The sequence below is a fragment of the Sciurus vulgaris genome, assembly GCF_902686455.1.
Source record: "Sciurus vulgaris genome assembly, chromosome: 3".
Lineage (NCBI taxonomy): Eukaryota > Metazoa > Chordata > Mammalia > Rodentia > Sciuridae > Sciurus > Sciurus vulgaris.
This window is the reverse complement of record NC_136463.1, coordinates 155,638,682-155,664,282: the sequence shown is the minus strand read 5'-3', so window position 1 is coordinate 155,664,282 and position 25,601 is coordinate 155,638,682. Positions and strand designations below refer to the sequence as shown.

The 25,601-nt window shown below is 36.2% G+C and overlaps 1 protein-coding gene across 11 annotated transcripts in view; it reads right to left on the bottom strand.

Annotated features, from left to right (window-relative positions):
• Positions 1–23,493, bottom strand: part of NBEAL1 (neurobeachin like 1) — a 200,186-nt gene extending 176,693 nt beyond the window's left edge. For 7 of the 11 annotated variants that reach the window (XM_079130555.1, XM_079130546.1, XM_079130556.1 and 4 more), the window contains exons 1-3: positions 23,295–23,492; positions 22,098–22,369; positions 1,158–1,249 (exon numbers count right to left, since the gene is read on the bottom strand). In XM_079130555.1, coding sequence (XP_078986681.1) covers positions 1,158–1,249; positions 22,098–22,148 — 143 coding nt within the window. In that variant the 5' untranslated portion in view covers positions 22,149–22,369; positions 23,295–23,492. Of the gene's footprint in view, positions 1–1,157; positions 1,250–22,097; positions 22,370–23,294 lie in introns of all 11 variants that reach the window. The other 4 variants (XM_079130560.1, XM_079130561.1, XM_079130554.1 and 1 more) reach the window with 3 other exon arrangements.
• Between the last annotated feature and the right edge of the window lie 2,108 nt (positions 23,494–25,601).

The following is a 25,601-nucleotide window of genomic DNA, read 5'->3' as shown; positions in this document are numbered from 1 at the left end:
TCAATCTAGGGAATTACTTGAACCTGAGGAGGTATTATGGTTAGGATATGCGGTGTCCCCTAAAAGCTCCAGTGTTAATGCAGGAATGTTCAGAGGTGAAAACTAGAATGTGATCTGTAAACTAATAAGTCCATCCTCACTTGAATGGACTGACTAGGAGGTAACTGTAGGCAGGCCTTTCCCTCTTTCCCTCCTCTCTCTCTCTGCTTCCTGGCCACCAAGAGGTGAGCTGCTGGGTTTGGGGAGATAGCTCAGTCGACAAGGCCCTGGGTTCGATCCCCAGCACCCAAAAAAAAAAAAAAAAAAAGGTGAGCTGCTTTCTTCTGCTCTGCCTTCTAGCCATGATGTCCTGTCTCCCCTTGGGCCCAGGACAATGGACTCAGCTGTCAATAGACTGAGACCTCTGATGAGCCCCAAATAAATTTTCCCTCCTCTAAGTTGTTCCTATTAGGTATTTTGGGTACAGTGATGAAAACTGACTAAAATGGAGTGAATAAGAAGGCTGAATCTGGGCTGGGGCAGTGGCAGAGTCTGAGGCACTAGGTTCAATCCTTAGCACCACATAAAAATAAACAAATAAAATAAAGGCATTCTGTTCATCTACAACTACAAAAAAAATTAAAAGAAAAAAGAGAATGCTGTATTTATAGTCAGTTGGTGAGAAACTTGGGTGTCCCCCAAGATTTGTGACTGATGTCTAAAGTGAGGGCAGTTTTATGAGGTCTTGGCCCTTGTTTATAAGCTCTGGTGCTAATGTTGGGTAGATAGTGCCAGAAATTAAGTGTGGGACACCTAGTGGATAGTGTATCACCAAAGCAGAGAAAAGGCTTCTAGAGTTCAAGTTTAATATCAAGAAAGACTGCTATGATCAATTAGGGATGTCTGATGAGAGCAGGGTATGCAGGATATCAAGAGTGTTAATATAATTGCCATCCTTGTAGTATGTCACCAGTGATTTTTATGTTAAAACAGAAATGATGGGCTGGGGTTGTAGCTCAGTGGTAGAGCGCTTGCTTGGCAAATGTGAGGCACTGGGTTCAATCCTCAGTACCACATAAAAATAAATACATAAAAATAAAGGTATTGTGTCCATCTACAACTAAAAGAAAAAAAAAAAAAACAGGAACAAAAGCTAAGAATTTAGTGTTTTCACATACCTGGTGGGCAGTTTTTCAAAGTCAACATCTAAGAATTGTTCATAGCTAGAAACAAAATTGTCCAACCACAGCTTCAGGTAATCTGGATCTTTCTGAAATAAAAAATCATAATATTAGATAACTTGTCAGGAAAATTAATGCTTTCACACCCATTAAATAGCTATCTAAAGAAGGAATAATATGAAATCTCTAAGTAGTATTCAGGAAGAGCTATGTGCTATTTTAAAATGTGTATAAGTATAATGAACCCTAAAATTGCTTCCCATGTCACTCAAAGAACTCAAGTATTAAAAATATCCTATAAGGCACTAAACAATTTGCCCTTCTATATCACCGTAATCTTATCTACTGTTACCTGTACTACACTGGCCTCCTGGCTGTTCCTTGGACATATCAGACATGTACCTGCCCCAAGACCTTTACTGTTTACTGTTTATTTTCTCTATGCAGAACATTCTTCTCCCAGAGACTTGAATGACTAACCCCTCATCTTTTTCCAGTCTTTTTTATCTTCTGTGTGGTAGAGGGAATTGAACCCAGGGTCTCACACACCCTAGGCAAGCACTCTACCCACTAAGTTACATTCCTGCCTGTTCAAGTTATTCTTTCTTTGCAGTACTGGGGATCAAACCCAGGAGTGCTCAACCACTGAGCTACTCTTTGGCAGCCCTTTTTACTTTGAGACAGGGTCTCACTAAATTGTTGAGGCTGGCCTCAAACTTGCAATCCTCCTGCTTCAGATTCCCAAACTGCTGGGATTACAGGAATGTGCCATGGTGACCAGTTGCAATTCATTCTTTACATGACACATTTTCATTGAGGCAAAACGTCTCACTTACCTTTTACCTTACCCTATTATTTCCCAATTTCATGATCCTTTATTTGTATTTATTAATTTATTGTCTGTCACTTCCCCTAGGATGTAGGTCTAAATACTCACAGAGAATATTTATCTTTTTGTTTGTTAGTGGGCACCACATGCCTAAAACAGTGCCTGGTACCAAAACAGTACTCAATTAATATTTGTCTAATGAATTAAAGGGAAAAGTAAAATGCATAAATATAATCAAACTGGAAGGAAGCCTGGCATGGTGGTACATCCCTGTAATACCAGCTATGTAGAAGCTGAGGCAAGAAGATGTCAAGTTCAAGGCCAGCCTCAGGACCTTGGCAAGACACTATCTCAAAATAAAAAATAAAAAGGGCTAGGATATAGCTTAGTTGCACAGCATCCCCAGTATCAGGAGGGGGAAAAACATTAAAGTCAATTTTAAAATGATTCTAAAAATTCAAAAAATAAAAATAAATAAAATAGGTTGGGAATGTAGCTCAGTGGTAAGGCATCCCTGATTCAATCCCTAGTACCACAAAAAAATAAATAAAATCATATTTGAAATGGAATATTAATCTAAACATAAAAACTGAAATTAAAACTCTTCAGAAGAAAATATGATATCTTTGGCCCTGGAGATAAACAAAGATTTCTTAGCTAGGACATAAGAATCATGAACCAAAAAGGAAAACTAGTGTTAATTAAAATTAGGGGCTGGAGGTGTAGCTCAGAAATAGTGTGCTCAACCCCCAGCACCAAAAGAATGAATGAATGAATGAATGAATGAATGAATGAATGAATGAATGAAAGAAAACTTCTCCTCGGCAAAAGATACTATTAAGAAAATGGAAAGATGGGTTTGGGAATGTACCTCAGTGGTAGGTTTGCCTAACATGCATGAGGTCTTGGGTTCAATCCTCAGCACCACACACACAAACAGAAAATGGAAAAACAAGCCACATGCTTTCAAAATACTCTCAAAAGAATTATAATAATATATGACAATTGCCTAAAAAATAAATTTTAAAAGGACAAACCACTCAACTTTTAAAATGGGCACTTCAAAAAAGAGGAAACAAATGGCCAAAGAGCATATAAAATAAAAAATGGTGCTCAATATCATTAGTTATCTAGAGAAAAAAAATTAAAATCAAACAGGGGGTGCTGGGATTGTAGCTCAGTAGTAGAGTGTTTGCCTAGCATGTGTGAGACACTGGGTTCAATATTTAGTATCACATAAAAAAATAAAGTTATAAAAAAATCGAATGAGGGGCTGGGGCTGTAGCTCAGTGGTACAGCACTTGCCTAGCATGTGTGTCGCACTGGGTTCAATCCTTAGCACCACAGAAAAATAAACATATAAAATAAAAGCATGGGCTGGGGTTATGACTCTGTGGCAGAGTGCTCACCTAGCATGTGTAAGGCACTGGGTTCAATTCTCAGCACCACATACAAATAAATGAGTAAAATAAAGGTCTACCAACATCTAAAACAATTTAAAAAAAAAGAAATAAAGGCATGCTATCCATCTACAACTACAAATTTTTTTTAAATCAAATAAGATATCATCGCATACATACCCACTATAATGGCAAAAATTAAAAGTGACAAAAATAAATAAATAAAAAGACTGACAATACCAATGTTAGTGAAGATGTGGAATTAACTTCAACTCTCAGCTATTACTGGTGGGAGTATAAAATGGTATAATTACTTGGAAAACAGTTGGGCAATTTCTTTTAAACATAAAAAGCCATTACTCTTCCCTAAAAATGAAAAGAGTCACAAAAATATTGTACAAAAAGGCTCATAGAAGTTTTATTTTTAACAGTCCAAAACTGGAAACAAAAATTCTATCAACAAGTTAATACATAAATCATGTCATATCAATACAATGGAATACCATTCAAGAATAAAAATGATTAAAGTAGTGGTTACCCAAATATTTGCATGCATCAAAATTCATTACCTTTGACACTTTAAATATATTCATTTTTTAAAAAAATTTTTAGTTGTAGATGGACACAATACCTTTATGTTATTTATTTATTTTTATGTGGTGCTGAGGATCGAACCTAGTGCCTCACACATGCAAAGCAGATGCTCTACCACCAAGCTACAACCCCAGCCCTAAATATACACATTTTATGACCTGAAGTGACATCTCAATAAAGCTAAGTTGAAAAAACTATGATCCCTCAGAAATTCTTTAAAAATATAAACTGTATCTTAAAAATGATACTTGATTTTTTTTTTTATTCTGCCTCTTCAACATTTATTACGATCTACTTTCAACATATGATTCAGGAAACTTACTTAGTAATTAAACATCACTGCTTAAACTCTTAGATAAAAGAAACATAAGCAACTTATTTCCCTAATATAAAAGTATTATATAATTCAGAATCTAAAAGTATGTTCCCAAAATATGCAGGGACTGCTGACCTTTTGTGTATTTGTTTTTTCTATTAATATACTGTTCCAAAATCAGCTTATAAATTACCACTGTCTACAGCATCACTGAGAAAGCAGAAGACGGAAATATTTTCGACAAAACCAATCTTCTATGAGAAATTTTTTCAAGAGTCTTATTATTTGCTTTTTACATTTCCAACTGTATTGGAACGTCATTTATCTATTCATTCATTCACTGATCCATTCTGCAAGGCCTCCGGAAATGCAAGTACCTGGAGTTTTCCTTACCCGCGCCCCCCATCCTGCATTCTTTCCTAATGAAACAGAGGATTACTTCTTGGTAAAAGTTAAACACAAAACAGTCCGACAACACTATAAAAAATTAACACAATTCTCTTCATATTTTATTTAGGAACTCTACAGTATCTGGTTCAAATTCTAAAGGTCAGGGCTACTGAGTGTTTGGCAAGCACAGAGTTCCCCTAGGAATCTGAGCAAATATAAGGAAAGAAATGGTACTGTTTCATTTACTAAGATGAAAAGCACTTGAAAATTTTAAAGCACCTGCCATGTACTAAGTGGCATAGCAGGCATTTTTGCAATATGTCATTTTATTTACTCCCTACAACTATGCAGAAAGGGTTTACATTCTTCCCATTTTACATGTCACAAAAGGGACAGTCTAAGGATATATAACTTGGCCAAAATCATACAGCTAATAATTAATAGTGCTAGAATTAAAATGCAAGGATATAAGAATCCAATAAGTGCTCTTTCCACTGCACTACACTCATTTGAAAATGGAGCTTTAGTAGGCAAAAAGAATAAAAGTGGAATTTAGTCAGGATCAGTAAATTCAAGACTAAAAATGGTTAACAAAAAGATATACAATAACCTGAAAAAAAACCCTAAAGGTCACAAAAAGAAAGATCTCCACATACTCAGAAACAATATTACTTAAATCTTAAACTTAGTCCTTATCATAACTAAAGATAGGTTTGGTACACTGAAACACCACAGTATGGACTATCTCCCCATTTACACAATCTTTAGGAACACAACACACAAATGTGTTTAGTGCAGAAGTGCTGGGGACAATTCAGTTTCACCTGGACTTTAATCCCTGATGCTACCTTCTTCAACAAGTCACCCTATGTTTTCGCATCAACTTCTTTCTCTACAAACATAACGGGTTAGGGATGTAGCCCAGTGGGAGGGCACTTGCCTAGCATGAGCAAGGGCCTGGTTCAATTCTCAGCACACCAAAAATTAACAATGATATTACCTATTTTACAGGACTGGTTGTGAAAATTAAATAACCTAATACCTGTAACAGGCTTACAACAATGCCTAGCACACAAGTATATTCTCAATAAGTATCAATCAATATTATCTTCACAACCTACTTTGTGCCAAAATTAGGACATCTACGAATGAAAATGTTCTATGCCATACATATTTAACTATTTCAAGATCCCCTGTGCTACCTGATTTAAATGTTATTGTTTTCCTCTTAAGTCTGTTTGCATTTACTATTTGTGGGACTAAGGAAAGATTCCCTACCTTACACTTCTTTGAGCTATTCTTCACCCAAAAATAAAGATAATATTTCCTACCTCAGAGATGTTGAGAGTGCTAAATGAGATTATCACATGAAGTACTGAGCAGTACCTGGTACTTAAGAATTCAAAACATGTTGGCTACCACAATCAATATTATAACATAGACTCTGTCATCAAGTTTTTAGTCATTGTGGAATAATTTCTACAAAAGTAAATATAATTTATTTGTGATATGAATATGACTAGTAGATTTGCAGAGGGAAGACTTTTATTTTTCTTTATTTTTGAGACAGTCTAAGTTTAGAAGTTGGTCTGGAACTTGTGATCCTCTGGCCTCAGCCTCTTGAGTAGCTGGGATTACAAGCCTGTGCTACCAGGCCAGTTACTAAGAGATATTTACGTTCAATTCCACTTTCTGATTCTCAAATTTTCAAGAGTATATCCAGGGCTGGAGCTATAGCTCAGTGGAAGAGCGCTTGCCCAGCACGTGTGAAGCACTGGGTTCAATCCTCAGCACCACATAAAAAATTAAAAAATAAAGGATGGGGCCGCGGCTGTGGCTCAGTGTAGAGCACTTGGCTAGCATGTGTGAGGCACTGGGTTTGATTGTCAGCACCACATATAAATAAACGAATAAAATAAAAGTCCATCAACATCTAAAAAAAAAAGTTAAAAAAAATAAAGGTATTGTGAAAAAAATTCTTAAAAAAAAAAAAAAGTATATCCAGATACAGATTGTGCTTGTGCTATTCATCCTCAGAATATAATGGAAAGGAATTAAATTTAAATCTATTCCTTAATACATACCACTTCTGATACACAGGTATTTCCTAGAACTGAAAATACAATAAATTTGAGAATTTTTACATAAAAAATACTAATTTTGCATGACCAATGTGATCCTACAAAATGTATAATCAGAAAAATGAGAGATTACACTCTATGTATGATCTATCAAAATATATACATTCTACTGTCATGTACAACTAATTAGAACAAAAAAATTAAAAAATACTAACTTCCTTCACTCTTTGGTTCATTTGTTCTTTTATCTTCTTAAATGGATGAGGTACTAATTATCTATTCCTCCATAACAAATTACCCTAAAACTTAGCAGCTTAAAATGACATGCATTGTTTCACTGTTTCTTAAAGGGAAGGAATTCTAAGGCAGTTCAAGTGGGTGGTACTGACTCAGCTTTTTTCAATGCCTTGTAATAACTATGCCAATTCAGAATGCGGTCATATCAAAGCTTGACTAGATTGGGGGAACCACTTAAAAACTAATTCATGTTGTAACCGGCAAGAGACATCAGTTCTTCACAAAATGGGCCTCTCCATTGAGCTCTCACAACAGAGGAGCTGATTTTCCCCAGAGTAAATTAAAAAAAAAAAAAAAAAAAAAAAAATTGAGATGGAAACAACAGTGTCTTTTATAACCTAATTTCAGAAACGACATAGTGTAACTTGTCAAATTCTCTTGGTCACAAAGATCAAAACTGGTACAATGCAGGAAGGAACTGCACAAGGCTGTAAATAACAGGAGAAAGAGATCTTAGAAGCTGGCTGCCACAGATGACTATAGTTAATTTTCAGTCTTTTTTCATTTCTAACATATTTAAAGCCATAAATATTCCTAATACAGTAGCTACCCTCCTGTCAAGTTCTAAAATGTACTTTTCATCATTCAATTTTAAAAATCATTTTCCTTTATTATTTGTTCTTCAATGAGACTTAATTTAAAAGCATATTTCTTACCTTCCAGGAATTTTTTTTTTTTTTAATCTTCTTGCTATCAGTTTCTTAACTACATTCTTGCCAAAAAAACATTTGCTACTATTTCAATAGTTTGAAATCTGGAGCTGGGGAGATAGCTCAGCTGGTAGAGTACTTGCCTCACAAGCACAAGGCCCTGAGTTCGATCCCCAGTACCGCAAAAGAAAAAAAAAAAAAATCTGTTGAAACTTAGATCTATTATATTCTCATTCTTTGTAAATATGTGTGTATTTGAAAGAAATGTATATTGAGTGTTAAGTCTACATAAATACATTACATTGTAACTAAACCTTTACTGTTTCTATCAATTACAGAAAATTACTGAGAAAGTAATTTAACTACTAATTTTATTTGTTTATTTATTTATTTATTTATTGGTACTAAGGACTGAATCCAATGGCACTTTACCACTGAACTACATCCCCAACCCTATTAATTTTTTTTTATTTGGAGACATTGTCTTGCTAAGTTGACCAGGCTGGCCCTCAAACTTGCAATCCTCCTGCCTCAGGCTCCCAAGTCACTGGCATTACAGACATGTGGCATTACACTTAAAAAAAAAAAAAAAAAAATTATAGTCTTTAAAATTAAAATGCATATTTTTTTAATTGTCCTTAGGCAGCTAATGTATTTGTCATGGCCTATCCAGGTGCAAACCAGGTAACAGGTATTCATATATTACCAATTCAGACATCATGAATAAAATTATTAAACTTTAATTTATCAACTCATACATCATGAATAGTATTAAACTGCAATTTTAGCTACCAGCATTTTTATAAGTGTTCCATAAAATGCTAAATTTTATTGTCAATGTTGTCTTAATTCTATAAAACACAAAAATCTGTTATTTGATTTTCTTTAATCCTAGTTTTCATACTAATTTTATAATCTATGCATTTCAATATCAACATATTTAGTCTTTCCTTTTTCCCTGATCTGTTTCTGTTGTCTCCTGTTGATTCTTACTCAAGGCACTTTTCCCTGAAGTTCCCAAGTGGAAATTGGTGGAGTGGGTTTACTTCTAGTTCACCTTTATACCAAAGGTTAAGCCTTGAGATTATAATGGAAAATCTATATTTCTCATTCTGGATAGTTTCTTGGCTTTGAATTCTGTCCACCCTCAAAGCCAGGAAAACAAAAGCTCAAGTTCAACAGGCAAAAATGGTTTCCATTTATTGATGTTCCTGCTTTGACTCAGATTTCACTCTAATGCTTTGCTCTCTTGACAGACTTTCAAAGTTTTTAAGATAGTTAATTTTTATCCAGAAATCTGAGTAATTTCAGAATAAAGGTTAGTTCAAACATAGCATACTTTATTACCAGAAATAAAAACCTACACTAAGACCACTTTTTCTTTGTTCTTTTTGATTATGCCTTATACTTGCCTGAATACCTTTTACTACTATTAAGCTACTGTACATTCTTTAAAACCTTGATCAAGACTCAGGAAGATCTCAAATTCAAGGCCAGTCTTAGCAACTTAGTGAGGCCTTAGTAACTTAGTGAGACCCTGATTCACAAAGTTACTAAAATTGTTTTTAAAAAAGGCTAGGGATGTATCTCTGTGGTAAAGCACCCCTGGGTTCAATCCTCAGTACCAAAAATAAACAAATAATTAAATAATCTCCCTTGATCAATGCCACCTCTTCCACTAAGCCATCCCTGATGATTCAGAAACTTTTCCATCCTGATTGCCTTGGTTTTCTTACATCTGGGCTTATAACCTTAGTGGAAAACTGACTCTAGCTAGAAAAGCATGCCCTCAGGTGAAGTAAGTGAAGTCACAGTCAATTAGATAGATGAAAGCAAAAATGTTAATGAAAGGAAAGCATGTCACATCCAGGAAAGGCCTGTAAGCAACTTTAACACATATAAAAGAAAGAATATTAGAAGTAGGCTTAGAATATATCAATACCTACTAAGAATTATTTCAAATTTTACTCCTCCCCCCACCCCCCTGGTCTGTTTGTTTTTAATACTGGTGATACTGGGACTGAATCCAGGAGTGCTTAAACACTAAGCCACATCCCCAGCCCTTTGTTTTGAGACAGGATCTCATTAAATTACTTAGGGCCTCACCAAGTTGCTGAGGCTGGCCTCGAATTTGCAATACTGCAGCCTCAGCCTCCCAAGTCACTGAGACTACAGCTGTATGCTACTGAGCCTGGTTACTTTAAGTATTTCATAAACTTTAAATAACTATTCATTCAGGATGGAAATGGAGAACATCATGCTAAGTGAAATAAGCCAGACTCAGAAAATCAAAGGTCAAATGTTTTCTCTCATATGTGGAAGTTAGAGCAAAATTAGTGAAGATTAATGATATCTTTCAGATATCACAAAGATGTATAAAAGATCAGTGGAGTAGAAAAGGAGATTGAGAGGGAAGGAGAGGGCAGGAAAGGGAAGGAATATGGAATGAATTTAAAGAAATCACATTATGTGCATATATGAATATACAGGGAATTTCACCTCTCTATATATATACTCGGAGTATAATCAAAAATAATAAAAGACCATAACAGATATGAAGACCAATGGTAGAGAAAAGAAGACACAGAGACAAACAAACATAAATATAGTTATCTTATACTAGACAAAGGCACCATAAACATACATTGGAGAAAAGATAGTCTCTTTAACAAATAATGCTGGAAAAACTGGAAATCCATATGTAATAAAACAAAATTAGACCCCTATCTCTCAATCTGCAAAAAACTCTCCATGTCAACTTAGAAACCAAATTCCTCAACAAGATTCATAATGTGCAAGAAGTAAAATCAAGAATCAATAAATGGGGCTGGAGCTGTGGCTCAGTGGTAGAGCACTTGCCTAACATGCGAGAGGCACTGGGTTCAATCCCAAGCACCACAAAATAAAAAAATAAATAAAGATAACATGTCCATGAACAACTAAAAAATATTTTTTTAAATCAATAAATGGGATTGTATCAAACTAAAAACCTTCTTCACAGCAAATGAAACAATAAAGAACAAGAAGAGAGACCTAAAGAATGGGAGAAAGTTTTTGCCACTTGCAGCTCAGATAGAGCATTAATCTCGAGAACACATAAAGAATTCAAAAAACTTAACACCAGAAAAAATAAATAAATAACCCAGTCAATAAGTGGGCTAAGGAACTGAACAGATACTTCACAGTAGAAATACAAATGGTCAACAAATATATGAAAAACTTCAACGTCACTACCCATTAGAGAAATGTAAATTAAAACTACTCTAAGTAATATTCCATTGTGCATATATACCACAGTTCTTTGGGGGGGCTGGAGATTGAACCCAGGGCCCTTTGCATGTGAGGCAACTGCCAACTGAGCTATATCCCCAGCCCATCCATAGTTTCTTTGTTCATTCATCTATTGAAGGGTATCTAGGTTGGTTTGCACAATTGAACTGCTATAAACATTGATATGGCTATATCACTATAGATTTTAAGTCCTTTGGGTATAAATTGAGGAGTGGGGTAGCTGGGTCAAATGATGGGTCCATTACAAATTTTCTGAGGAATCTCCACACTGCTCTCCACAGTGGTTGCACCAATCTGCAATTCCACCAGCAATGTATGAGTGTATCTTTTATATAAAATGGAATATTACTCAGTCATAAAGAAGAATAAAGTCATGGCATTTGCAGGTAAGTGGATGGAGTTGGAGAATATTATGCTAAATGAAATAAGCCAATCCCCAAAACTCAAAGGTCAAATGTTTTCTCTGATAAGTAGATGCTGACACACAAGGAGGGGGAGAGGGAATATGAAGGAATGTGGATTGTATAGCGGGAAATGAGGGGATGGGAGGGGGCAGGGGAAGGAAAAATGGTGGAATGAGACAAACATCATTACCTTATGTACATGTATGATTACAGAAATGGTGTGACTCTACATGGTGTACAATCAGAGAAAAAGTTGTACTCCATCTATGTACAATGACTCAAAATGCATTCTGCTATCATGTATAACTAAACAGAACAATTAAAAAAAAACTACTCTAAGATTTCACCTCACCCAGTCAGAATGGCAATTATCAAGAATACAAGCAACAATAAGTGTTGGTGAGGATGTAGAGAAAAATGTACACTCATACATTGCTGGTGGGACTACAAATTAGTGCAACCACTCTGGAAAACAGTATGGAGATTCCTCAGAAAATTTGGACTGGAACCAACATTTGATCCAGCTATCCCACTCCTCTGTTTATACCCAATGGACTTAAAATCAGCATTCTATAGTGACCCAGCTATATCAATGTTCATAGCAGCTCAATTCACAACAGCTAACTCATGGAATCAACCTAGGTACCCTTCAACAGACGAATGGATAAAGAAAATGTGGTAAATATACACAATGGAATATTAGCCACAAAGAAGAATGCAATTATGGCATTTGCCAGTAAATGGATGGCACTAGAGGCTATCATGCTAAGTGAAATAAGCTAATCCCAAAAACTAAGGCCGAATATTCTGATATGTGGATGCTGACTCACAATGGGGGGCAGAGTGGAGGTTCACCAGATTGGACAGGGAGGAATGGGGGGAAGGAAGGGGGAATAGGAAAGAAAGTAGAATGAATCAGACATCACTTTCCTATGTTCATATATGAATACACGACCTGTTTAACTCTACATCACGTACAACCACAAGAATGGGAAGTTTTACTCCATATGTGTATAATATGTCAAAATACATTCTACTGTCATGTATCACTAAAAAGAATAAAAAATAACATTAAAAAAAAAATAAAAGCTTGAAAGGAAAACCGGTAGAGTGGAGAAAGGAGAATGGGGGAGGGAAAGGAATGGGTAGAGAGGGATTGAAATCAAATTCCACATAAAAATGAACTGAAGGGCTGGGGAGACAGTTCAATTGGTAGGGTGCTTGCATTGCAAGCACAAGTCCCTGCGTTCGATCCCCAGCACTGCAAAAAAAAAAAAAAAAAAAAAAAAGAACTTGAAATACTATGTATAATTATAGTGCACTAATAAAAAAAAAACACACAGAATCACATTGATGTGTATCAGGTACAGCAAAAGGAAAATAATATGAACCTTCCAAAAAAACGAGCTGGGCTGGAGTTGTGGCTCAGTGGTAGAGCACTTGCCTAGCATGTGTGAGGCACTGGGTTCAGTCCTGAGCACCCCACATATAAATAAATGAATAAAATAAAGGTCCATCGATAATTTAAAAAAATGTAAAGAGCCAAGATTAATAGAGAAGAGTGGCCTGGGCAGCTATTTCCAAGGAACAGAACTGCGTTAAATCATGGAACCCAGGGTACAGAGAGCAGACAATATTTGCAGTTTTCATAACTGTTGATTGTGCCTCTATAAGCCTCTCACTCTTCCCTCTTAAAAAATCTTTTTTTCTTTTTCTTTTTCCTTTTTTTTTTTTGGTACCAGGGATTGAAGGGGCGCTTTACCAATGAGCCACATCCCAACCCTTTTTATTTTTAATTTTGAAACAGGGTCTTACTAAGTTGCTGAGACTGACCTTGAACTTGGAATCCTCCTGCCTCAGCCTCCTGAGCTGCTGGGATTACAGGCGCATACCACAGCATCCAGCTGAAGTCTCTCTCTCTTTTTTTTTTTTTTTTTTTTTTATTATATTTTTAAATTGTAGATGGACATGATACCTTTAATTTATTTATTTATTTTTATGTGGTGCTTAGGATTAAACCCCATGCCTCACACATGCCAGGCAAACACACTCTACCACTGAGCCACAACCCCAGCCCTGAAGAGTCTTTATTGAGGCATTACTATTTCAGTTTCACCACTATATGTTGTGTTAATAGAAAATATCAATTATATCTCCTGAATGCAAAGTGCTTAGTATCAAGAGAATAGCAACTGAGAGTGACATATATCTTAAGGTTTCGTGTTTCAAGACTGATAACATTACTGAATGAGAGATTTTAAGTTCTTAAAATAAACATGAAGTTCATTTTACATATGGCAGTGTTATAAATAATTGCAATCAAGAAAGCAGACTGTGGTACATTGGATACTTGGTCCCATTTCTTAAATCCTCTGCAGATGTGCCCTGTAATTTTGTAGAAGGGAAAAAGAAGCTGTAGAAAAGGCAGTACGTCAGATATGATAACTGATCAAAGCTTGTATTTATGAAACTGGAGTCAACAACCTTTGGGGCTATCAGCAATTTTCAGGGATCTCTAAATTCCAGAAAGAATTTTTAAAGTTTGTTTTCTTATTTCTAGTAACTTCTTCATACTTTAAGCATATCATGGATGACTACTTTGTTTTCTGTTTTTTCTTTTGTGGTACTGGGGAATGATCCCAGGGGTGCTTTACCAAACTGAGCTACATCTTAAATAATTTTTTTATTTTTTACTTTGAGACGGGGCCTCACTAAGTTGCCCACCTCCTTCTGCCTCAGGCTCCCAGGTGGCTACATTACAGATATGTGACACCACGCCTGGCTAAGGATGACTACCTTGTAATCAGTATTGTTATTCAATTTTAATGGTCATATTTACATTGGTACCAAATGATCAGTGACTGTTCAGTTTGTAGAGTAGTAATTTTTCATATTATACACCTCTGGAGTTAGATGGGTTTTTGAGAATCTGAGAATTTTCAGATGTTCTGGTATACAGATCAATCAAGATCCTTGATCAGTTTAGTAAATAATTAGGAGGAAACATTAAAAAAATGTTAAAACGGTTTGGCAATCATTTTAAATCTATTGAATTGACTAATTAAAATTAAAATTATAAAAAATTAAATAGCTAGGGATGTAGATCAGAGGTAGAGTCCTTGCCTAGCATACACAAAGTCCCGAGTTAAATCCCCTAGTTCCACAAAAATAAACCAACAAGTATCTTTTATTGTTAACAACTCTTTTTTAGAATTGCTTTTGCTAAAGCCACCAACAATCTCTGAAATATTGAGTATACTATGTGGTCCATAATGCTCTTCCTGACTGTTGTTGAATCTGACTCTCCTGACTCTCCCTCATAACATCACTTTACTTTGAGGCAACCAGTCACTTTTAATTCTTTCCATTCAAACTACTTACAAACTCTTCTTCCTCTATTATCTTTATGTTTTAAAACAGGAAAAAAATATTTATTACATGCCTAAGGTTTTAGACGATTCCTCTACCTTCTTAAGTGATAATTTCCTTTTACCTTATTCTCTTACTTCAAACAACTACCACTTTGGCAACTCTCAAATATTTATTTCCAGCACAGCCCTCCTTTTGAACTCCAAATCCATATGTGGAGTATTTCTACCCACATGAATGCTTACCTGAAAGCTTTGTGGTCTTGTACTAGCTAACTTTGTAAATGGGATGTCCAAGTATCAGTTTCAAAAAAAAAAAAACCTTGTAAATTATTTAGACTTTTCTACATTTACAAATTATGCTATAGGTATACACATTAAGTGCTACCACTTCTACCTTCTACCAGAGAAATTTAAATTTTAATAATCAAAAGGAAAGAATAAAAAAATGTTCTTGCAGCTTAACAACTTTTAGAATAGTGGGATGGATCCTCAAGTCAAATCACAAAAACAACATTTATTTCCTAAGGGGTATTCCCAGGTCTAGTGATATAAAATATACCCTTCTTGTTTTCACATCCAACTTCTAAACACACACACACACACAGTGGTATCCACTTTAGTTGTTAATAATTATTTTGTTTTCTTTAAAGCCAAAGAATATTTCCTTCCTTAGGTCATTAAGCCATAGAAAATCAAGATCCATTTCCATACTTTGCACATGATAGAGACTTAATAAGGATTCAATTAAAGTCCAATTTTATAGGTAGACATGTATTAGTCTATCACACTAAGAGCTTTATGTAGGATTATAACCAGAATTGTACTATATATAAATTGTCAATTTCCTGATTAGAAGAGCATTCCATTTTCCCCAAATATGTATAAAAAGAGGTACTTGCCTTTTTATCTGAATAAAACACCTCTAAATTCTATTTTGATTAAAAGAAAAACTTTTATTCTGAAAAGGAAGTTTACTCTGAGCTCACTGCAAAACTATCTATTTTAGTCATATTCCAGATTTAGAAGGACAAAGGCCAACAGCAGGAAATGGAGCATCATCAAGGTCCAAAACAAACTCAGTTTAGAGTGGGGAGAAAAAAGCTCAAATGATTATTCAAGATAATTAAGCACTCTGAATGCAAGACTAAATAAGTACAGATGAAAAATTATTTAAGACATTCATAAGTACAGTTTCATTATTATTGATAAAAAGATGAGAATATAGCCCTCTATTATCATACAACAAGACCAAATGGAAGTATCTGGGAATAATATTCCAGACACAAATGTGTATTTTAAAAATACAAATAAAGATTATATGTTTATATATCTTACTCTTAAGGCACATTTAAATACAATCAATTCACTTTTTTTCTCAACAACTTTGATATGTAAAATAGTTTTTGTTTTCATTTAACAGATGAGAAAACTGATACATGAAAAAACTAGGTAATCTCCTTTCAGACCCTAAGACCAGAAGCAGAACTGGAATTAAACCCTCCAATTCTGTTAGCTCTGCAAAATTTTTCAGTGTAAATTGAAAAAAAACTAATGAACCTTGAATTTCAACCCCACTGTCACATTTCAAAATGCCACACTTATAAGTCATTTTGTATTTTTACTCAGTTTAAAGTTTGAGACTTTATACCAGACAGAACAAAAATAGCTTAATTTGAAATACTTAAGAATTTGATACCTAAAAATTCTTAATCCCTAAGAATTTGAAAACTTCAGTTTCTCTCTTCTATATATTCTGGTGACCAACTGCAGCATTCCCACAAAGACTAAATTTCTAATAGAAATATATCCTTACACCTATCCAAGGGCAGCAGATGACATAGGGAGTTTATGATACATATATATCTTTCTTTGAAAATCCATGAATTCCAAAAAGTTGCACAATTCCAAAAGCTGGTATAAAGCTTTTCTCAATTTTTATTTCTCTGTCTGCCTTACCTTAAGCATGCTAAATGAAGAAATGTCAAAAGACAGTAGACATGGTGCCTACTACAGATAACACAAACTAAATTCTTCAGACATTAAACTTAAGTCATTTTGCCTTCTATACTTCAGATAAATGTATCTAAAACACGTTAGCTAGCTGTTAACTACTGAACTAAAATCCACATATAAGACTAAACTTTTTAAAATTAATTTTTAACTTATAAGAGCTATAGAGCTATATGAAATCCACTGTTAATCAAATCCTTGACCCTGGATGGGGATGACCATCTGGAGGCAAGAAAATTCAGCCTACATATTTTAAACAGTAGTCTTAGACACTAGTGATGAATCTTTAGAGAACAGAAACCTTAGATAATCAGACATCATTCTGCTTATATTTTGTAATAACTACATAAGGTCAACAACCTATTATGAAGATTTATGCTTCTAACAATGCAATTAAACCCTAATTCCTAAAAGGACAAAGTGGAAAAAAAAAATAGTACTGAAAAGTTTGGTAACAAAACAAACTGCACACCACAAAAAAATAAATGTCAGGTGATTGATATGCTAATCAGCTTGACTTGATCATTCCACCACATATATGTGCATCAAAACATCACACTGTACCCCATTAACATATACATTATTTGTCAATTTAAGATAAAAATTGCACAGGTTACCTAAATTCTTTTCAAATATTAAGTTTAATATGTTAAGATCTATCTGCTAAAAACTGAAACTAGTAATTTATCTTAATTTGACTAAAGGATTTTGACAACCACACCCAAACTAATAGGTAGAAGACATAGTTCCCATTAGCATTCTTTGACAAAGCAGTATTACACAAAGGATACTTCTACCTACAATACTTACTAAACTTTTGTAATGTCAATAACCACTTTCAAAACACTGTATTACATAAAAACACTGTGATGGTACCTTAATATTAACTCATTACTGACACACTGTGGACTACCTGTGCCAAGGTCAGCACTGTGGCAAAATGGAAGGTATCTTAACCTTACTGCTCTAAAACAGACCTTTTATAAACCTTCAAAGTTGTCTTCTTTAATCAAGAAGTATTGTATACAAGGTTTTGTGTAAAGAGCAAACCAAGTAGGGTAGCACAATAGTGGACATTATTTAAATTTTAATAATTAAAAATGAAGAGGGGAAAAGTGCTAGGGAATTACATTAGCCAAACTATATTGTCATAAGGTGTGCATGTACAAATTCCATCAACATGTACAAATATAATGCACCAATGAAAAATATGGAAAGAAAAAAAGATGAATTTGATACTAAAGAAGATAAATTTGATAAAAAAAAAACTTGGCAGGATGCTAGCAAATCAAGTCATTGTTCTGAAAATTAATAAGAAAAATCAAACATTTATGCTGCCTGCCTTCTCTTTAAGAAAATGTCATCAATAACTGATAAAGGAATATTTCTGTGTGTTCTAACAATAAATGAAAAGCATATAGTTTTGCAAAATCCTAATGAAATAATGCAGTTAGGCAAAAATCACTGGTGATTGTCTTCTACATCGAATACAAAACCTGACTCAGTTAAGGATCTATATCAGCCAGCTTACAATCATCAGCAGAAAGAAACAACTAAAATCAAGGGAAATTAATTAACAAAATTCAGAATTTAAAAAACTCTGGGTCAAAAACCTGGTTTCTTCACCAAACAGCAAGAAAGTGTGGAAAGGAGGAACCATAGATTCAAAAGCTTTACAGACTCTTTCAACAAAATACAATGCAATACTTTGTTTAAATATTAATTTAAACAGTGGGCAAATAAGAATATTATGACACCAGCAGGAAATGTTAGTACATGACCACAAATTTGATAATTTAAAAAATTACTGTTGGACCATGTGTGGTGGCATAGGCCTGTAATGCCAGAGGCTCGGGAAGCTGAGGCAGGAGGATGACAAGTTCAAAGCCAGACTCAGCAACATAGCAAGGCCCTAAACAATCTAAAGACACACTACCTCAAAATGGAAAATAAAAACAGGGCTGAGGATGTGACTCAGTGGTTAAGCACCCCTGGGTTCAATTCCTGGCATAAAAAAAAAAAAAAAAAAAAAAAAAATTTACTGTGGTGTGGATTAACTATGGGAAAGATCATAAATTGGGATTTGCTTCAAAATAATTCAGGAGTAGATACAGGGGAAATGGAAGGCTACAAAGATGAAAAATGACTGAATAGGACTGGGGTTGTAGCTCAGTGGTTGAGTGCTTGCCTAGCACATGGGTTCAATGTTATTAAGTAAATAAAATAAAGGTATTGTGTTTATCTACAACTAAAAAATATATTTAAAAAAAATTTTTTTAAAACAACCGAATACAAACTTATCTAAATTATCATTGTTAAAACAAGGTGACAGATACAAAACAGTTTACTTTATCTTCTCTACTTTGTGTATGCTTGAAATTTTCTATAATGAAAGCTTTAAAAGGGACAACTAAAAGGTTTTATACAACAAGCTACAGAATGAGAACCAAAAAAAAAACAATAACAAAAAAATGTTTTAAAGCCTACCTATCCCTCGGAGGTCAAAATGAACAAAAATCTTAACTGGGAATTAACAAACAAAAATCTTAGCTGGGAAGTAAGACAAACATTCTCCCTGTATACACACTCTTACTCAACAAATAAGAAAAATGAGACCCAAAGAGGTTATGTCTTGCTCAAGGTCACAAAAGAGAATAGCAGCAGAGTCAAAACTAGACATCACAATTATAAGCCCAAAAAGAAGTCTAAGAAACTCAGAACTAAGTTACAGAAAACATTCTTAAAAAGATCTGAGCAGTCCTGAAGTCATTTGAAAGTTCATCAAAACTATAAAAAGCAAATTAAAAAAAGGCATAAACGTTTGTTGGATGGGGAAAAAGGTGATTCTGAGGAGCTAACTGCTAGGAACAATAAAGCTAGAAAGTCCAAAGAACTGAGTATTCAGAATTCATCCTCATTAGGAAGGAGAGTTAAATGTATGAGCCGGTTTTGGTAGGTATCTGATTCAAGATGTCTCCAGAAGAGAAAATTAATATCTTATAAATAAATTATCTATGAAATGATGAAACATGATTTTAAATAATTCTTTGAAAATAATTGAAAAAAATGTCTTATTAAGAATTCACATATTTTGTTTTGTATCAGAGATTGAACCCAGAGGATTTTAACCACTGAGTTACATCCCCATACCTTTTATTTTTAATTTTGAGACAGGGTCTTGTTAAGTCCTTAGGGCCTCACTAAATTCTTGAGGTTGAACTTGCACATCCTGCCTCAGCCTCATGAGTCACTGAAATTACAGGCATATACCACTGTACCTGGCTACACAGGATTTAATCTTACACATAAAAACAGAATTTATCTTGCTATCCTAGAAAAAAACAGGTTTCAAATTTTGACCATAGCGGTCTGGAAATAGTAGCTCAATGATACAGAATCTACTAGGCACAAAGTAAGACCAAGTTCTATCCTTAGCACAGCAAAAAAAAAAAAAAAAAGAAGGAAAAAGAAAAAGAAAATTGACCATGAGGGTATTTCATTATTGAGGACAGAAATTTTAAAATGAAGTTAAGAGTTCACATTTATATTAAAAGTCACTAAGAGCCAGGCGCCATGGTGCACGCCTATAATCCCAACAGCTCAGGAGGCTGAGGCTGGAGGATCCAGAGTTCAAAGCCAGTCTTAGCAAAAGCAAGATGCTAAGCAACTCACTGAGACCCTGTCTCTAAATAAAATACAAAACAGGGCTGGGGATGTGGCTCAATAGTCTAGTGCCCCTGAGTTCAATCCCCAGTACTAAAAAATAAAATAAAATAGAATTCAGTAAATGCAAAGGAACGACCCTATCTTTTAAATAAGTACTATGCCACTTAAATATTAAATCTACACAACAAAATTTATTAATAAACCATGTAACCTCATTTACCTTTTGTCATTCTGAAAACAATGAAAGCTTATCTTTTTAATAAATCATTTTTAAATTACTGGACATTCATATTAAAATTTCATTTTAATTTTTGGTCAACATGTGTTAGTTTCTATTTTCAAGATTCTGGTGAATTAGATTCCTTTTTTATTGAAGAGTTGTCTATTTTTAAAAAGATATTTCTGGCATTAAATTACAGAAGACAAAGTTATTTTTAAAACCTATATTAAACATTTCAAGGTATATGTCATTTAGTAATTTAATACCCATCAAACCAGGAAGTTAAAGAAAATTCTAATGTGATCTCTAAAACTTAATATTACAGATAAATGAGATCACTGTGAAAGAATAATTTGCTTTTTAAAGAGCTAAAAGTATAAAAAAAAGGAAGCTGAAGGGATAATGCTGAAATAAAGGCTATGACTTGAGAACTTCACCACCCAGACCCAAATTAACTTAAATAGATTAGGGGTGTTTCTGTGACTCTTGCCAGTAAATTCAGAGTAGAAACTTGAATACCTGTTTTTATGATACACCCTTCTCAATAATCTAAAGTCAAAGATAAAATCAAAGCTATCATGTAAAATACACATAAAGACAAGGAAGAAAAGAAATTATTTTCAAATGACAAAAAATGTTAAGGGAGCCACAATGGTTAAAAGCATGGACGTGAGTCAGGCACACTGTGTTTCAGGTTCACCCCTGCATCAGTTTTCTCAGTGGGAAAAGGGGATAACTGTAATACCAACCTCCCAGGATTGTAATGATGATCAACTGAGACAATGTTCTCAAGTGCTAGCCTTGTGACAATCACACAGTAAGCACCTCAATCAATAAGCTTTACATACAACTTACAAGGTTAACCATGAGAAAAATGTTTAATGCCCTCCTCAAGAAAATGGCTCTATCCTATTCCCACTTGAAGGAGAAAAAGAAAAGCATAAACAAAGACAAAAACATTTTAGACAGGCATGATGGCAAATGTCACCCCTGCTACTCTGGAGGCTGAGGCAGGAGGATCACAAGTTCCAGCCCAGCTAGACAACTTAGGGAAATCCTGTGTGGAAAAAAAAGGGCTGAGGAGGTAGAACAATGGTAGAATGCCCCTGGATTCAATCTTCAGTAAGGAAAGTGTTGGTTTTATTTTTTTTTCTCTTAAGAGAATAATTTGACTTATACAATTCTGAGATCACTGAAGACAAGTATCAAATAAAACACACTCTACAGTTTTTAATAATCTGTCAATATTATGTATGTATTCAAACCTGAAAAGTGGGAAATGGAAAATCTCATGTTTTTAGTTTGGGGTTATTAGTATGAATAAATACCCTATTATCCACTAAATAAAGTGATAAATCCGGTCACAAAATTTTATAGTGAAGTATTTTTTAAATAGAAATAAAAAGGAAATCTGTTACCTTTGTACAATAAAGCATCCAAAGTTCAAAGAGTCTCTCTCTGGATGCCATTCTGGCTGTCACCCGGGCACTTTAATTTTCCTCAAAAAATTATTTTCAAGACCACAGCAAGTTCATTTTATTTTCCAAGTTTCTCAGTCGTTACAGTAAAGCTCACAGCAGTAGAGCAAACAAAAATAAGTGAAACAAATGGACTGTCTGGTTAATAAAAGGCAGTTTCGGCGGTTACTCCAACATATTTTCATCAGTGGTAGCTAGGCAATTAAATAAATCTGTGAAAGAAAAAAAAAGTCCAAAGGTTGGTTCAAAACAGGCCATAAAAAGAATCTAGACTTGTCAGAAACAAGGGATTTATCTGCTTGAGTTGACACAATCAATGAGATAAACTCTTAAAATGATTAGACTTCACAGACACTTAAGTTTCAGGAAAACAAGCAACAAACAAAATATATAATATCAATATTAAGACCTAGAATCCTCTAGAGCAGATTTATAATGAGTACTAACACCCCAAAATGCATTAAGAATATGTGCAAGACTCCCTTTCCACTCACATACATTCTATAAACCTAAGGACAAGGCACATATTTCTTCCCCCCACCACCCAGCCCCAGTGCTGGGGACAGAACCCTGGGCCTTGTGCATGGTAGGCAAAAGCCAAAGCACATACTTCAAACACATAAAATCTCACAGAAATTTCTAGTCCGCTTCTTAAAAGTTGTTGGGCATGTTTGTTGCGTTGCAGGGCAGGGCGTGGGGGAGGGCGGGAGGAATTTGGTTTGTTTGTTTTAACAATCCTCAGAGAGTGAAAGTCAACCTGTCCACCTGGCCTCTCTACCTCTCCATCCAGGAAGAAGAGTGGAGCACGCACACACGGCTAGGAAAAGATCCCGGGAAGGCGTCCAAGTGTTACGGGGATCTTTAAATTTCCTCCCTGCATCCCAGACAACGCAAGCAGAGACAAACTTAAGATGTGCCAAAGCTGCCAAGAAAAGCGTCAGAAATGGGGCAAGGCGACTTTGGCGTCCCCCGACCCCCGAACGATGCCAGCCGGACTACACCAGGACACGCCCGGGACAGCCTGGCCCCCTCACCGCCGCCCCTCGCTCTACGATCCCTCTGCTACCAAGCACCCCTCCCACTTCACGCCGCGCGGCTCCCTCTTCCCAATCCGCCCCTTCCCCTCCCTGCGCTCACACAGGGTGCCAGCCGCCGCCACCCGGCCGCCGTCTCTCTTGCTGCCCTCGCCCCCTTCCCAAGGCGAAGCCGGGTGTCACCCCGCAGACGGGCTGGCGAGGGAGGCGGGGCGGCGACGGCACGAGGCGGGGCGCGAGGGCGGGAGGAGCCGGGGCGGGGCGGCCCTGGGCTAATCATTCCGGCCGCTTAGGATTTACCCGGCCCTCCGGCTGCCGCTCCTCAGTGGTCGCGCAGACCAGGCAGGGGCGGGGTGACCAGAAGCCACGCCCCAGCATACCTGCGCAGCCGCAGTCGAAAGCCGGGGCGCTCTGGTCAATCTTCTCCAGGCTGGGCGTGAGAAGGCCGACGTGCTGACGTCCGCGCCGGCCCCGCCCCTGCTGGGAACCCGCAGGCTGAGTTTTCGGCTGCTGGCGTCATTTCCGCGGATCTGGAGGGCCTTTCGTTCTGACTTTGTAGAAGTGGGATCAGTCCTGGGAGTTTGTAGTAAGGTTTTTTTTTTTTTTAAAAAAAAGCACTCCTAGGGAAAAAAAGTCGTTTCCCTGAGCGCGTTTGTTTTATGCCGCGAATTTCCGCTGTCGAACCAATGGATTTATTTTACCACCACCGAAGACTGGGTTTTACTCTTTTACAAGAAGCAAAAGACAGACGACTGAGTTTACTAGCTGTAGACAGCTTTCAGGGGATGTTTGGTTAAGGAGGAAAAATGCATAAGATGAATCACTTTTAAAACCTAAGTATTTAAATAAAATTATTGGGGAAAATTTCAAGCATCTACAAAACTAAACTAGAAGTAGCTCCGTGGTAGAGCTTGCTCACGTGTGAGGATTTGAGTTCATTCCTGCCAAGTTTCATAGAACCTCATTAAATTGCAGAAGCCAGCCTCGAAATTGCCATCCTACCTCAGCCTTCCCAGTTGCTTGGAATTCCAGGCGCGCACCACCAAACCCGGTTTGCCCTTCCACTTTATAAAAACCTGCAGCGGGGACCTGGCGCGTGTCTAATCCCAGCGACTCAGAAAGCTTAAGTAAGAAGATCTAATGGAATGTTCAAGGCCAGCCTGGGCAATTTAGCAAGACCTGTTTCAAAAGAAAATACTGGACTCTCCTGTAGCTTAGTGGTGGCCGCATCCCTGGGTTCCATCCCCGAGCAAGGACCTGCACTAAATCCCGCACTTGTCTGTCTTTCTCCCAACTATTCTGATCTTCCCCTATCTCGCTGCTCCTCAAATGCGCAAAGCATACTCCAACGTCAGTCATTTTCACGTTTCCCCTGTCCCTGGTATGCTTTTCCCCTAGATGTCTGCACATAGTCTTCAAGTCTCTGCTCAAGACTTATCCGAGAAGACTTCCCTGAGCCTTCATAAATAGTAACCTTTCTTCCTTCGGTTTTCACTGTAGCACTTATCAGCTGGTATGTAATTTATTTGTTGTGTGATCCACTATAGTAGAATGTAAGCACCATGAAAACAAGGACTTTGTTCACTGCTGTATTTTTAGATCCTTGAAAAATGTCTTACACGTAGGAGTTAAATATTGCATCCTATATGAATGAAGGGAAAGTCCTGTTTCACCATTATTTTTATACCATCCTATCTCCAGTTTTCCTATAAATTGTTAGTTTACAAGATTTTGGACTCTTCATTAGACTTTGCTTTAAAAAAATAAATTAGGGCAAAAAGTAATACATGTTAGTTTATTAGTTTCGGTGTGGGACTGGGATTGAAACCTGGGAGCTCTACCACCACACACAACCCTTTTCATCTTTTGAGACGGTGTCTTCCAAGCCTCTAGCTTGTGATCCTCCTGCCTCAGCCTCCCTGTCATTGAGATCAGAGGCATGGGGCACTTATAGGCAAAGGTGGATAATATTGTATACTTGTTTCTCAAAAAAAAAATTTTTTTGGCGGGTGCGGTGGGTGGGGGTGTGTGGAGAGACGGCAGTGGTACTAGGGATCAAACCCAAGGATGTGACAATCCCTCCTGAGATTCAAGAATGGAAGTATTTTGCTTTGGCATCTACATGGGGAGGGTGACAGGCCTTAGCTTTTCGACCAGAAATGAGGGCTCCAGGAAATTTATTTACCTTAGGTAATCTCATAAAGGACTAGTAACCTTTAACCTGCATGGCAGGTGCCTCCTTTCTGTACCATTGGAGGTCTCAAGCAATGCACTGAGGAATTTCAAATCAGGGAACTTTTCCATACTGTCTCCAAGAGTCTGTTCGTGTGGGCCCCAGCCACTTTTTGAGTCTGATAAATTCTGCTACATTTAGTAGTGTCTAGGTGTCAGCTAGAACCAGCAGTCTTCC